Source organism: Brachyistius frenatus, unplaced genomic scaffold (assembly GCF_029030835.1).
Source record: "Brachyistius frenatus isolate BFR_SWC_R1_liver_20210118 unplaced genomic scaffold, ASM2903083v1 Contig_112, whole genome shotgun sequence".
Taxonomy (NCBI): Eukaryota; Metazoa; Chordata; class Actinopteri; family Embiotocidae; genus Brachyistius; species Brachyistius frenatus.
Window position 1 is genome coordinate 296,217 of NW_027210711.1, and position 13,777 is coordinate 309,993.

Consider the following 13,777-nt stretch of genomic DNA (forward strand, 5'->3'; position numbering starts at 1 on the left):
ATTGAACTATTTGTATGAAAATGACTCGTCATGTGAAGCTTCCTGATCGCCACACGGGCTCGAACAGCGAAGAACTGGCGGGTCACCGTAACACGGCTCCGGTGCAGCTACCGGAAACGCTGGCCGGCCATTCGGTGAACAAGCTGAAGACTCAAAGAGCGACCCTCGACTGTGTGAAAGCGAACCCCGAGCGCCAGCTTGGATCCGGACCTTATTATTTCCTCATTTCGCGGGGATTGTCAGGGGACCTTGAAGCATGTACGCCAGAAACTCTGAGAGTAATAGCTCCCATAGTAGAAGCTTTGGTCCAACATCAACTGTTGGCCGTGGCTAATGAATGGTATATAAACTGGAAAACTGATTTCCCTAATCCACTTACATTTCTTTAGATTCTACGGTGCGGTAAGCCTATTAGGCCGCAGAGCTGTGGCGAATCGGGCAGTAAGTGTTGAGAAGTAGCAGCGGTGGGAGCAAGAGGAGGAAGGAACAACTGGGGCACAATTGTCTTAAAGGAAAGCAAAACGCCCCGAAGAATACGGGATGTAATACTCAATGAAATCAGGCTTAATAAGAGCCACACAAAAAAGAAAGAAAGAAAAGAAAAGAAAAAAGCCGGCTGATTTCTTCATCGCCTGTATGCCCGGCACTGAGCTTGGATTTGTCTCCCGGGTTCCTTCTGCAACATTTATCGCAGGGAAAGAAAAAAAAGAAAAAAAAAAAAGAAAACCGAGGGAGACATAAAGGAGAGAAGGATCAAGGTCTCTCCCTATAATTACAAAGATAGCACGGCCTCACTCCCTCCCCCGGTGGAGCCTGCGAGGCGTCACTCCCCGTCCCTTCATATTGTATAAAGACTGTTCTATCAGCCCGGGAACGGCATCATTGCTTGTAAATTAATTTGGGGTTCCTGTCAGTCGGGCCCTTCTCCTTCCTCTTATCTGGCAGTGTAATATGGGGAGCTGAGAGGCTTGGGAGATACTGCTGAGAGCTCTGGAGGAGAGGAAGGTGAGGGGATGGAGGCGGTGGGGGGGGGGGGAGGAGAGGGGTGAAAGTGAGTATTAAAGAGAAGGGAGATAGATAGCAGGTAAGAGAGAGGCAGGGACGAAACAAGAGAGGCGAGTGAGAGAAGCGAACGGGTCCCTGCTGGATGTCAGGAGTGGATTGGAGGAAGGACCTGACTCAGTGATAAGTGAATATGGTCTGGCATCCTATTTTACACATGCGCACACACACACACACACACACACACACACACACACATACACAAGCCATTTGTCATCCAGACTGGCCTCTACACCGAGAGGCCTTCACCTATCAGCACTATTTGTCGCCATGTCACAGCCTGCGGATAAATCTTCTCCCAAGGATCCTCGTTTAAATCCGCCCCTCTATTACCAAAGGTCCGGCCCTCTCATGATCACATGAGCTCCACACACACACACACACACACACACACACACACACACACACACACACCTCTGACCCCTCCAGTTGTTTGTAATTAACCCCTCACCCACTGTATGTAGCCTCAATTCCCTAATGGCAATAAATAGGCCCGACTACAATCCCATTAGCAGCCGGAGTCCTGACAGTGAATTAGGAGCGGCACCGGCTAAACGCTGGGATGAAACTGAGCCCCAGTTCACTCACGTGTAATATCAGCATCGTCACTCGGACTGACACGGCGTACCGTTATTTTCCGAGAGGGCTCACGCGCACCAATCCTCGTTTCTCCTGTTTACTATGTTATAAATTACATATATGCGTGATGTCCTCTTATTAAGTTCCCACCTTTAAACGCGTGTTGGTGTGGAGACGCGCGCGCGTGCCGCCGACAAGCAGTTCGGTCCGGGCTGAAGTGGTTTGCGGGTGGTTGAACAAAGGAGGAGGCAGAATGAAAACACAGCTCCAAATTAATAGAGCCGTTTCATATCGGAGAGGCTTTTATTTTGCTAATTTCAAACCGTCACTGCTGTTTTCGTACGGAAGCCAACGGGGAGTGTGGTTGACAGATATACTCACGTAATTTGAACATAACTTAGATATTAAGAGAGATATGGATACAATTTTAAAGGCAATTGAGCATTTCTATTTCCTGCTCGCTAATACGTGTTCTCATCTAAATTTGACATGCTAATATTTTTTAGATTTACTCCACCAAACATGTCGATTTTATCACTTTATAAAATAAAACTCGATTGTTATACATTAAAACGCACATAAAGGTAATTCAAACCTGCACATTAATGCAGCAAATAACAACATTAATGTATTGTTTTTATACTGTGGTGTCGCTCCTTGCAACACTTACAGTATATTTGCTAATCCGCTCTGCAGCAACGTGTCCACAGACTCAGGATATAATGTAAAATTCCTCTATGGCTACAAAGCCATAAAACATCGTAAGGCAGCCAACAACGTCCTCTAAATTGTATTGTCTTAATGGTAAACATCATGAAACCGTAGGACATCACGTCATTATGTGTTACGGGTTAAAAGCCTTTGTTTCAACTGGGAAATAGGAGTAATTACACCCATGTTTGCCGACGTAAACAATAATTATTTCCACGTTAAACAAAGAATATCTTCTTTTTCCACAGCAATAAAAAGCTCCGTTCTTTTTTTTCCTTTTTCTTTTTTTATAGTCCATCATTTCTAGCGTTTGCACACAAAGCAACAATGAGCAGAACAAGCCGGGAATATGTGAACATATTCAGATAACTGGCAGTTCTCCAAAGCGGCAAAAACAACAGAGGCAATCCGAGCAGAGGGAACAATAAGACATGCATCATCTATTGTGGCCTGTTGTGCCGGGCTGGAAGGGAACGTACAAGAAAAACTGGTTTGTATCCAGATGTGTGGAGGAGTGGAGACGGACGGGGCCCGCAGTTACACCCCTGATGGATAAATCCTGCCTGATTTAATCCAACATAAAACCCTCTATTTAAGCATTTTGTGGGGGCTTTTGCTTCGCTGATTTATTTTTTAGTTTATAGTACAAAGAAAGATTAAAACATGGAAAACGCAAGCCAAATACACACATGCAAATAACATTATTTGCTGGCATTATGTCTGCCCTGTGTGGTTATTTGGGTTAGAAATGAAAAAGGAAAAAAAAAAAAGTGGGAAAAAAGATATTCAATGATACGCATTTTTTTTTATAATTATTTCTTAAGTTCAAAAAAAGGACATAAAAAAGGACACAACTGATAAATCCTTTGTTGTATGTGAAGGGCCAGCAGGCTTGAAAGCACAGGCAGGCCTCTTCAGTTCTTGAATTTCTAAGTATCTGCTGCCACCTAGTGGCTGCAGGCAGACAGACACAGATGCACAAACATCTGCAGCACAAAAAGAGCCCAAGAAATCAATGTTTTATCTTCTGAGTCCTTTATACATGGATTATTTTACAATTTGCCACAAGATATGTATTTTGGATGTTTGTTCTTTGAGTTGTAGGTACAAAACTCAAAAAAATTGAAATTATCCGTTAGTTTAATCATTCTGTCCATTGCTCTTCAATTATATATCAAATTAAATATCAAAACAGAGAAAAGCGGCAACTCTTCACATTGGAAAAGCAAGAACTGGAGAAGTTTCGTCATTTTTACTTCGTAACCAAATTATCAAACGACTTCCAATGATAAAAAAAAAACCTGTTTGTTGCAGAAGTACTGCAAGGACCAAACCATCCAAGATCAGATACGTGTGTAATCATCTGGATTCCCGCACTTTATTTTTTTTTTTTAATGTATAGATTATGTTTTCATCTGTCGAGAAGCGTGCACGTGCGCACAGTTGTCCACCATTCACTTAGTGACGCAAGACAGATTAATCTCCTTGTGTGCAACTGAGAATAAATCACTTGCACATAATTAGCAGGGGCATGGTTATAACTGACACTTGAGTTCATCTTAATTACAGGAGGGAAATTTGTTCCATTAATTTGACTGGGTTTGCATGAACACATCTGAATTTAGGTGTTAATCACACCTGTCATTGTTCTGGTAAATCTTCACAACAACTTGACAGTCACTTCATGTATTCTTACGAAGGCTTTAAAACGCAATATTGGTATCAGATATGAACATTTTCACCAATACCGCAGGCAGATGAAACCACACTTGAATTGTGCTTCAATGCTCACCGCAACCGAGCAAACGTAAAAGTTTTGTTGGGGTTGTTTTTTTTTTTTCATTCAAAATATGTAAATACATTTTGACCATTACTATTACCATATCTTAGCACATTTGAAAACGAGAGCAGATAATAAACCAACAAACTCCCCAGAAAGCTTGAAGACAAAACAGGCCCGTGACTCAGGTGGTGCCAAAAGTGGCTCGTGGGAGGGGGGAAAACCTTGTGCACACATTTCTCCAAGTGTTTACTCCACCTGCAAATGTACTTCAAGGCTTTTACCCCCGAGTCTGGTAACAGACCACTGCTGAATACTAAAAGTCCTTCACAGACATAAAAGTTGGTTCATATAAAAAAAATAAATTAAAAAAAAGCATGCGTGCATGTATCTAATACATGACTTATTGTACGCTTTGCATCCACTGTGCAGCGAAAACAAAAAAAAACAAGCCAAAGAGGACCAAAATGAATCATTCACAGCAGCTGGCACACATTTTCTACAAGTTCACTCACATGTCAGAGTCAGCAAGTGACTGAACAACCAATGAAAGACTCACGACCACATTTTGTCTGTCTGTATGCAGCAACAACACCAGAGAAAACAGCTGGCCACGTGTTTTTGACTCACAGTTTGATGTCGGGTCGAAGGTGAAGTTTCAAGGTCACGAAAGGTTCCTCCGGTCGTTTTTTGTTGTTGTTTTGTTTTGAAGGTTATTTCCTTTGTTGGTTGACGGAAAGTTCGTGTCCCTCCGTCGCTGCGAGCCTGCAGGTGTTCAAAACACACACACACACAAAAAGTTAGTAAACAACATTGACAAAACAACCACACACAAACAAACTAACTCTACACTTAGTTTGCTGTAAATAATGTTGATGTTGTTTCCGTGTCTTGTTGAAATGCCAGCTGGACTCACAAGTCACGTCACGGTTTCTTTTCCAGACACGCGGCCGTTTCAGATTTCAGGTCGCTGTACATTATTTAATTGACTTCATTAAGGGTGTAGTACCACCTTTTAACCACACCGTCTGGGCGACGTTCATCAGCCGTTACAACCCAGAGGGGCGCTGTTTCCCCCTTTTTGAAACCTACGTATACTGTACTATGTAATCCGGTGGATAACGCTTATTATCTTTTCTCTTTTAGTTGTTTGTCGGCCCATAGAGGTACTGATTCAAATATTTTGGCACACATTTTAGACTGTAGTTTGGAGTTGTACTAATTAGTTAAACTCTTCCAGATAATAACAATTTAGTATCACAAAAACAGTCGTGAAATGTAACTTAGCAACCACTAAACGGTTGTTCATATTAAAACTGAACAATACGGTAGAGTAATTATTACAGTGCCACACAGACAGACTGGTTCTCCCTTCCTTTCAGCGTGGGGCGATTTTATTTTGAAAGCTGCAACAGGAAGTTTTGTATTTTATTTGCGCAGGCTCCGCCGCCGCGCCTCCGGGGCTGTCAGCCAATCACAGGGCAGAAGAGTCTTAACCGTAGCCACGCGACGACATTCACGTGTAATGACAAACGCCGGTGGAGTCTCAAGTCGTCTTCTCAATTTTGTGTTTTTTGTCCGGTTCCCGATAAAGTAAGAAGTAGCACGCGGTGTGACTTTTTTTTTTTTTTTACGGTGCTCGTAGTCCGTCTCGTGAGCCGTCGTGGCCCCCGTTTGACTGTTTGTCTTCCGCCGGCGAGGGACGGGGGGGACGGAGCACAAAACGCTAGCTGATTGAAAAGCTAGGCTAACGTTGAGCTACAAGGGGGTGGAGGGGGGGGGGGTGAAGATGAGCGTCATCGGTTTAACTAAAACTGGCCTTTTGGATCATCTTGAACGAGGTCGCTACAGTAGGTGGCCTTTATATACAGCAGGGACACAGGGCGAGGTTGAGGATTTGATGATTTGTCAACATTAATCTGACTGCCCCCCCCCCCCCCCCCCCTCTCTCCCTCCACACCCTCCCCACGAATTTAAGTGTGGTCTGGTCTATATTTAGACAAGAGTCAGCAGCAGGTCAGAAGAAGATCATCTGAGATGGGTCCTGTCTGCAGGGGTTTGGCAAGACCTGATTCACATGTCATGCATATGTCGATATTTACATTTTTAAGCTAAAAAAAATACTTTTTTTTATTTTTTTTTTTTTAAAGGACATATTAATTACTGTTTTAGCACAGAGTATGACAACATCTATGCCACTGATCCACGCTTTTGTTTTGTAGGAGGTGTTGCCATGCTGCTGGTGCGGTTGCTGAGGGGTGCCGCGAAGCACGCCGGGAACGGGTCACCTCGCAGGGCTGAGCAGTCGACCCGGGGGGCCCGCGGCGTCGGCCCGTCCTCGCTCCGGTCACCCGGCGGCGGGAGAACCTGCGCTTCGTCCTGCGCCGACGGCGACCGCCCCAAAGTCCTCATCACCGGTGGGTAAAATCCGCACGTCCTCTGCAAAGAGTCACGACGACGACGCCGCCGTGTGGTCACTGATTTCTTTTGCCGTCACAGGAGGGCTTGGGCAGCTCGGGGTGGGGCTGGCCACGCTGTTGAGGTAAGGACTTTCGTGTCACCTCTGATTTCAATCCTTCTGTAAGCATTTCGGCAGTTTGTTTGTGGTCGGTAGCGAATCGTTGAAAAGTCGCACTTCAGCCGAGAAGGATTCGCAATGAGTTTGATCGCGCAAAATGACATCGCGCGCTGAAACGGTGAACTTCAGCGGTGCTGTAAAAATGATAAATGACTACACATAACAACAACAAAAAAAACACAAGTAATTTCTAAATCATCCCAAGCTTTTTTTTTTTTTTTTTTTTTTGCTTTATGTTCTGTAGAAGAAAAAAAAAACGTACATCAGACAACATATACACCGATATATTTGTTACAGGCGGATATTGGCAGATAAAATCTAATTCGAGATATCTCCAGAGTGATGCTTGAAGGCTGATTACAGTTCCCTCCTCTGATCGTGCTGATTTTCCACCTTTCAGGATGCGATTTGGAAAAAACAACGTGATCCTGTCGGACATCCGGAAACCCCCCAACCATGTCTACCATAGTGGTGCGTAGCACTCTTTTCACCGCCTCTGTGGATTTCCCATGTAAAGGTACAGTTTATTTACGTACCTGAGAGACGGGGGGAAACAATCAGAGATGCATAACTTTTGAGTTGAAGTCGTGAATTGAAGGGAACGCTTTCCTTTCAGGCGCTCCATTCACACCAGGGCGGCACAAATGCACAACATGTGTGCCTTTAATCTCTTGGGGGTCAATCTTTCCGCGGATGATGCTGTTCAGACAAGCAAACTATTGTGTGCACGTGTGCTCCACAGGCCCATTCATCTTCTCAGACATCCTGGACTACAAGAACCTCAGGGAGATCGTGGTCAACAACAACATCAGCTGGCTGGTCCACTACTCGGCCCTGTTGTCCGCTGTGGGGGAGGCCAACGTGGCGCTGGCCAAGGAGGTCAACATCACCGGTACACGCGCTTCTTTAACACTTGTGTTCAAGTGCGTCCAGAGTTGTCTCGACATATCGCACTCACGCACGCAGCCTCCCCTCTCTTCACAGGTTTCCACAACGTCTTAGACGTCGCAACCGAACACGGTCTGCGCTTGTTTGTCCCCAGCACGATCGGTGCCTTCGGTCCGTCCTCGCCCAGAGACCCCACCCCTGATCTGTGTGTGCAGAGACCGCGCACCATTTACGGTGTCTCCAAGATCCACGCCGAGCTGATGGGCGAAGTGAGACACGCGCAGATACGATTCTCACAAAGGCAGCGTGGGTGCAGGAGAGGTGTTGAATTTTTTTTTTTTTTTTTTTTTTTTCCCCCCCTCCCTTCCTCTCTCAGTACTACCACCACAGGTTCGGCCTGGACTTCCGCTGCCTCAGGTATCCGGGCATCATCTCGGGGGACTCCCAGCCCGGAGGAGGAACCACAGGTGAGATGGAAGCATGAACAGGTGCAGCCCGCTCGGTCTGGCTCCGCCCACCCGCTGGACAGACCCTGTTTCCGTCGGTTCGCTCAGCCGCTTGGAAAGGAGACCAGGGGGCGTGGCTCAGCTAACTTTAAAACGGTTTGGATCTGGTTTTGAGATGACGCCACTTCCTCCCTCGTTTGCCTTCGTTTCGTTTTTCTTCTTCTCTTACCAGACTACGCCGTCCAGATCTTCAATGCAGCCGTGAAGACCGGTCACTTTGAGTGCAACCTACGCGGTGACACGCGGCTTCCTATGATGTACATCGGTATGAAAGACTTCGTGTTAAAATCGCCAACGTGCGAACGAGTGTTCCTTCCCCTTTGACTCGCCTTCACCCGTGTTCCCCCTCCTCTTGACCAGACGACTGTGTCAGGGCGACTCTGGAGTTCCTGGAGGCTCCCGCAGAAACCCTCGTCAGCCGCACGTACAACATCAACGCCATGAGCTTCACGCCGCACGACCTCGCCCGGGAGATCCAGAAAGGCCTGCCTGACCTGAAGGTCACCTACAACGTGGACCCCGTCCTGCAGGCCATAGGTGAGACGTCCGTGTGAATGAATGGCGGATGACCCGACATCTCGGCTTCATACGATACCGTAAACAAATCTGTCTTCTCAGCGGACGGCTGGCCGATGGCGCTGGAGGACAGCGCAGCGAGGCGGGACTGGGGCTGGAAGCACGAGTACGACCTCCCGGAGCTGGTGCAGACTATGCTGACTCGCGTCACCCCGGGCAACCAGCTGGCACGAGCCAACTGAGCAGCATTTCTGTAGCAACTCCATCCAAGTGAATGTAACATGCAAGGACTTAAGAGCATTTGTAGCCTTTACCATCACACTGTAAAACATTGTCTTATCTTATCAAAATCACCAAAACCTTGAGAACATTCAGTCTGACAACATATTTCAGATATAAACATCAATATCACAGGGGAAAAAAAAAAAGACATTCCAGACTTCACAATATCATACGAGATGCGAAAGAGTTCAGAGACTGTTGCGTTTTGAACAGAGTGCAGTGATGCACCCAGAGCAGAGGGACGAACAGCCTCCGCGCTGGATTTTGCTCCGTGCGACTTCTTTATGTTCCTCAAAATGAAGTTCAGGCTGAGGTTTTGACACTGTGGAGGAGATCCAGCACTAAACTTACCCCCCCCAAAAAAAAAAAAAAAAAAAAAAAGATCTTCAGGGGCAGGAGCTACGCAAGGGATGACGGCGGTCAGATTTAAATCAGGTTGGGTTTTTGGTAATAATCAGCGCACTCTCTGACCTTTTAATCACATCTCGTATGTTTGACTAGATCTGTGCATCCATCTCCATGTCTCACCATCTTCCTCCTCCCCCCCACCCCCCGTCTACCTCTCTGCTCTCTGTCCATCCATCCAGCTCGAACATGCTGGAGAGTTTAGTTCTCTTTCTGAATGTGTATAAGCAAACTCCCAGCTTGGGACAGCAAGCGCCTTAAGCGGCCCTTCTGCCGTCCTCACGACCAGTTAGCTTTTAGGCAGAGAGCTGCACTCCCGACTGGCCACCTCTACGTACTGTAATCCTGAACACTGGAAGGCTTTACCTCTGCTGCTGTCGCTGTGGAAACTGTTACTAGTTCCTGCGGGCGACAGTTTACAGGTGCTTAGAAGTCAAAGCAGACAAGCTTGTAGGAGCTGCTTGACATTTGGCACCGCTGCGTTTGGTCATTTAGTTTCTATTTAACTTATTTTCGAGGTTGTTTTACGTTTAGAAGCTGGTGCTAAACACTCATGAATGTGAATCAAATAGTGGTTTAGTGGCAATCACTTTCTCTTTAAGAGGAAAGAGTTGTGTTGAATATTGTTGGTTTTTTAATATTTATTATTTATAATGCTGTTCTTTGCATCTTTTCATGTTAAATCAGAAGGATGACTATTTATTTTAATAAATGCTCTAAAGAAACGAGTTGGTCTGACTTTTCCTTTTGCAGACACTCATAAATACACTGAATGGACATGATCATAAAGCATAAGGTTGCTATGGTTACGCAGTCTTTTATATTTCCTGTTCCAGATGTTCTCCCACACAGGAAGAGGATCAGAAATGCCCCCCCCCAAAAAAAAAAAAAAAAAAAAATCAACAAACTTGAGCATCCACACGTAAAAAAAAAACCAAAACGTAACATTGTCAGTGTTTACCTCCAGTCAGCTTTATTCTGAAGTCCTGTCCTCACGCTGCATACCCAGAATTCTTCACTCATGGCTTGCTTTGTGGCTTTGCCTTAGCCGAGGGGCCTGTAAGCCGGCTCGTCTTGCCTGTATCTGAAGTAGTGGTGGTGTTCTGGCGCCTCCCTTTGGCCGAAGCCGCCTCCTGCAGTTTGAGCTGCAGGATGTCGCGGAGCAGAGCGACCTCTCTGTTCAGACTCGCCTGGATCTGCTCCTCTGTGGCCTTTACTGCTGCACGGACCAGATCCAGCAGGCTCTGCACACAGAGGCACGCACAGCCGGTCACAGATGCTTTCACTGCTTCTCGGGTTAGTCTGAAATCTCTGTGCGAGTCCCACCTTTTGAGGACTGTCCTCCGGGACACAGATCTCCTCCACTGCGACCCGGGGTCCGGCTCGGAGACATCTCAGCTCTTCTTCCTTCTTCTGCAGGGTCGAGCCGAGTCTGGCTTGAGGCTGCCGAGTCTCCCGCTTCTGCTGATATGTGCCCTGCAGCACAATCATGTGACGTGTACCAACGGTGTCCCACAGCCCGAGTTACGACTTTTTTTTTTTTTTTAACATAATCTGACCGGAATCCACCCACAGTAACAGTCTGCAGTCATGTTCACACGGAAAATGCAACGTGTTGGTGTCAACTTGTTCACCATCTCAGTTTGGCTTCGAGGCACACCAAACACTTGCTCATAATAAACGATAGCTGGGGCTGATGGGATCGCCGAAGTTGCGAGAATTTATCTTGAATGTTTAGTTCCAAATTTCACGGTACTGACTGACTGACTGACTTTGTGCTGGTAAAAGCTTGGTAGGCCGACTTTATAATCAACAGCAGTGTTTATTTACAGGCTCAAGTCTCTCCTGCTACTTTCACACACTTTTCCTTTATACACTGTACTTGTACTTTCTTCCAGATAAGGAGATGCCAGTAGGCCTGTAAATAACATTTTGTGTACAGTTCAGGAGGTCATTGCATTTCCCTGAGGATCCCTTCTACGTGGTAAAATGTTCCTACACTATTCCTGGATGGACGCTGGATCTATTTCCTGAGGTCTGAAGCCTCTGTAGACTCTCTCACGCACTTGGAAAGGCAGAGTGAGGTGAGGGACGCTCAGTTTGTTTGCAGCCTGCATAAAGCCGCGTGCAAGATTTAGCGGCATCGAGTGGTGAGGTTGCAGATTGCAGCTAACTGATTCTGCAGGAACAGTGAAGCTCATGAAGAACGTGTCCTAACCTGTGCCAGAGGACAGGGCGGGGGCGGCAGCTGCACCTCCAAGTGCAGCTGAGTGACGGACACGTCCTTATCTCCACCCACCACCGCCCGGAGGAGCCTCCGCCGGGTGACCCAGGTGTCCGCGAGGTACCGGGTGAACTCGTGTCGGTGGACAGGAGTGAGGTTCGGTAGGCGCTCACGCAGCACGTCTCTCAGCAGGGACGACAGTCCGCATGCGTCGAGACCTGATGGACGGAGGACGGAGGAGGTTTAATAAACCAAACTCCCGGCAAAAATAACATCCAATTTTGGCTGTGAAAAGGAACATTAATCAAAAGCCAACATTTTGGCCGAGTTGCCAGGGCCAGAATTAATAACACAGCATGATGAATGTTTTAATAAGACGCACACGGAGCGAATCACCGTGAGTGACTCACTCACGATTTGGATCCCGGGGCTGAAAAAGAACAATCTGCGTGATTAACAAGAACAGCCATTGATACGAGAGTTGTGTGTTTCTGTTGCAGAAACATGCAGTGAAATACGAGCTTCGAGAGCCATCAAGACCGCACAAGAGTTCTCCCTGCTGGCTGCGACCGTCACGCCGCGTCACCCTCTGCGGTTAGCACCGTGCCGCCTGCTCTCACCCCCCAGCTGCGGGAAGAGGCCCCTGGCGACGGCGGCGGCCCGGATCACGGCGGGCCGGGGGAAGCCTCGGTCCGCGGCGAACACGGCGACGTCGTACACGAACTCCTGATGGAAGCGCCGGCGCTCGTCGCAGAACTCGGGCCACGAGAAGTGAGCGCTGAGCCTCTGCACGCCGGCGTCTCTCTGAAACACGGGCGTACACGTGAAGAAGCATTGAGCGTCCCGGTTTGGTCGCTGTGACTGACGTACTACAACATATGACATTATTAGATGATTAATAGTGCAGCATCGGTGTGTCGGCAGCACGTTGCCGTCGCTGCAGGAGGAGCTAGTTTGAACTACTTTGTATACAGATTTATACACAGGGGTGTGGAGGAAATTCTGGTTTTTTTGGACTTTTTCTCCAATCTGTGATTTTTTTTCCCTGAGACACATTCAATTATTTAAACATTTAGCCTGCTGGAATGAAACCATGCCAGAAGTCTGGGGAGAAAATCATACCCTGGGAATACCCAGAACATGCTGGAGGGACTTTTAAAAGCTTGTTTTATCATCATCGTCGTCAGGACAACTGTCAAATAAAGACAGCGTTGTAAAAAAATGATGAAGTAGCATCAACTTTAAATACTCGAGTAAAAGTATCTCAAAATAGTGCTTACTTGAGTAAATACATTTAGATTACACGAGTTCATCATATTACTTTTCAGATTTAGCTCAATAAAAAGTGCAATTACTCAACAGTACGATGTGCTTCAAGCTGACTGTCACTGCAGCCAGTTTGAATGTTGCAATTGTCCCATTTCCGGCGGGTATTTGAAGGCACCGCTGGACGACGGATTCCCCGGTTTGTCTGAATTTCAATCAAAGCTCCGGGAGTTCATCCACCGGCCGCCTACCTGGAGGCTCGCCACCGCCGCTATTTCACTCTCCGTGAGGGAGTCCATCGTCGACACGTCCATCAAGTCCGGCGCACTTGGTTGGCATTGGAGACGGACGCCGGTGCGTAGAGGCGCGACGTGCTGACGTCAAAGCGGCTGGCGGAGCGCGTGGAGAGATTTTCTGGCGTGCTGTCGGTCACAAAAACAAAACAAACAAAAATAATAAACAGCTTCATATTCCGTTGCGATGACATCATTATACACGTTACGTCGTGAATCTGTTGCGCAGCTGTTAACCTGTGGGGGGGTTTTTAGCCGACACGTGCTGCTTTGTGAGGTTTAATAGGGAATTTATTATTTCGGGATAGATGAAGTTTGGAGTCTCTCCTTTGGGTTGTCGGTGGGTTTGTTGGAGAGCCGCGGAGCTGCTCACTGATCATGTAACATGGTAACAGGGCTTATCAGTCCGGGGGCCACAGATGGCTCAGTCACGTCTAATCCTCCTTAACGCGAATCCAACCTCTTCTTCCTTCCCTCTTCTTCCTCCTCCTCCTTTTGTTCTCCACCAAAATAAAGCAGAACAGAGGAGAGGTGGGTTTTTTTTTTTTTTTTCCTCATGTCGAAATAACGGAGTCAGATTCTGTTAGTCGCCAAAATGTGTTTGTAGTTGACAGATTCCGGTCGTTTGCTGAAAAGAATAAAAGCTTTATTAAGCTGATCTCGAAAGAAGCCGCCCCGCTGTCTAAA

General features: G+C 46.9%; 2 protein-coding genes across 2 annotated transcripts; one reads left to right on the plus strand and one right to left on the minus strand.

Moving 5' to 3' along the window:
- The first annotated feature begins 5,623 nt into the window (after positions 1-5,623).
- LOC138629236 (L-threonine 3-dehydrogenase, mitochondrial-like) lies at positions 5,624-9,254 on the plus strand. Its single transcript, XM_069712813.1, has 10 exons — positions 5,624-5,725; positions 6,355-6,549; positions 6,632-6,674; positions 7,111-7,181; positions 7,453-7,602; positions 7,695-7,867; positions 7,975-8,065; positions 8,277-8,369; positions 8,465-8,641; positions 8,723-9,254. Exons 2-10 carry the CDS (start codon positions 6,366-6,368, stop codon positions 8,860-8,862), a joined length of 1,122 nt encoding a protein of 373 aa, XP_069568914.1. The 5' UTR covers positions 5,624-5,725; positions 6,355-6,365; the 3' UTR covers positions 8,863-9,254.
- Positions 9,255-10,205: 951 nt separating this feature from the next.
- cunh8orf74 (chromosome unknown C8orf74 homolog) lies at positions 10,206-13,174 on the minus strand. The gene is made up of 5 exons (XM_069712822.1): positions 13,049-13,174; positions 12,152-12,335; positions 11,526-11,749; positions 10,634-10,783; positions 10,206-10,551 (listed from the first exon to the last, which is right to left on the minus strand). Exons 1-5 carry the CDS (start codon positions 13,109-13,111, stop codon positions 10,327-10,329), a joined length of 846 nt encoding a protein of 281 aa, XP_069568923.1. The 5' UTR covers positions 13,112-13,174; the 3' UTR covers positions 10,206-10,326.
- Between the last annotated feature and the right edge of the window lie 603 nt (positions 13,175-13,777).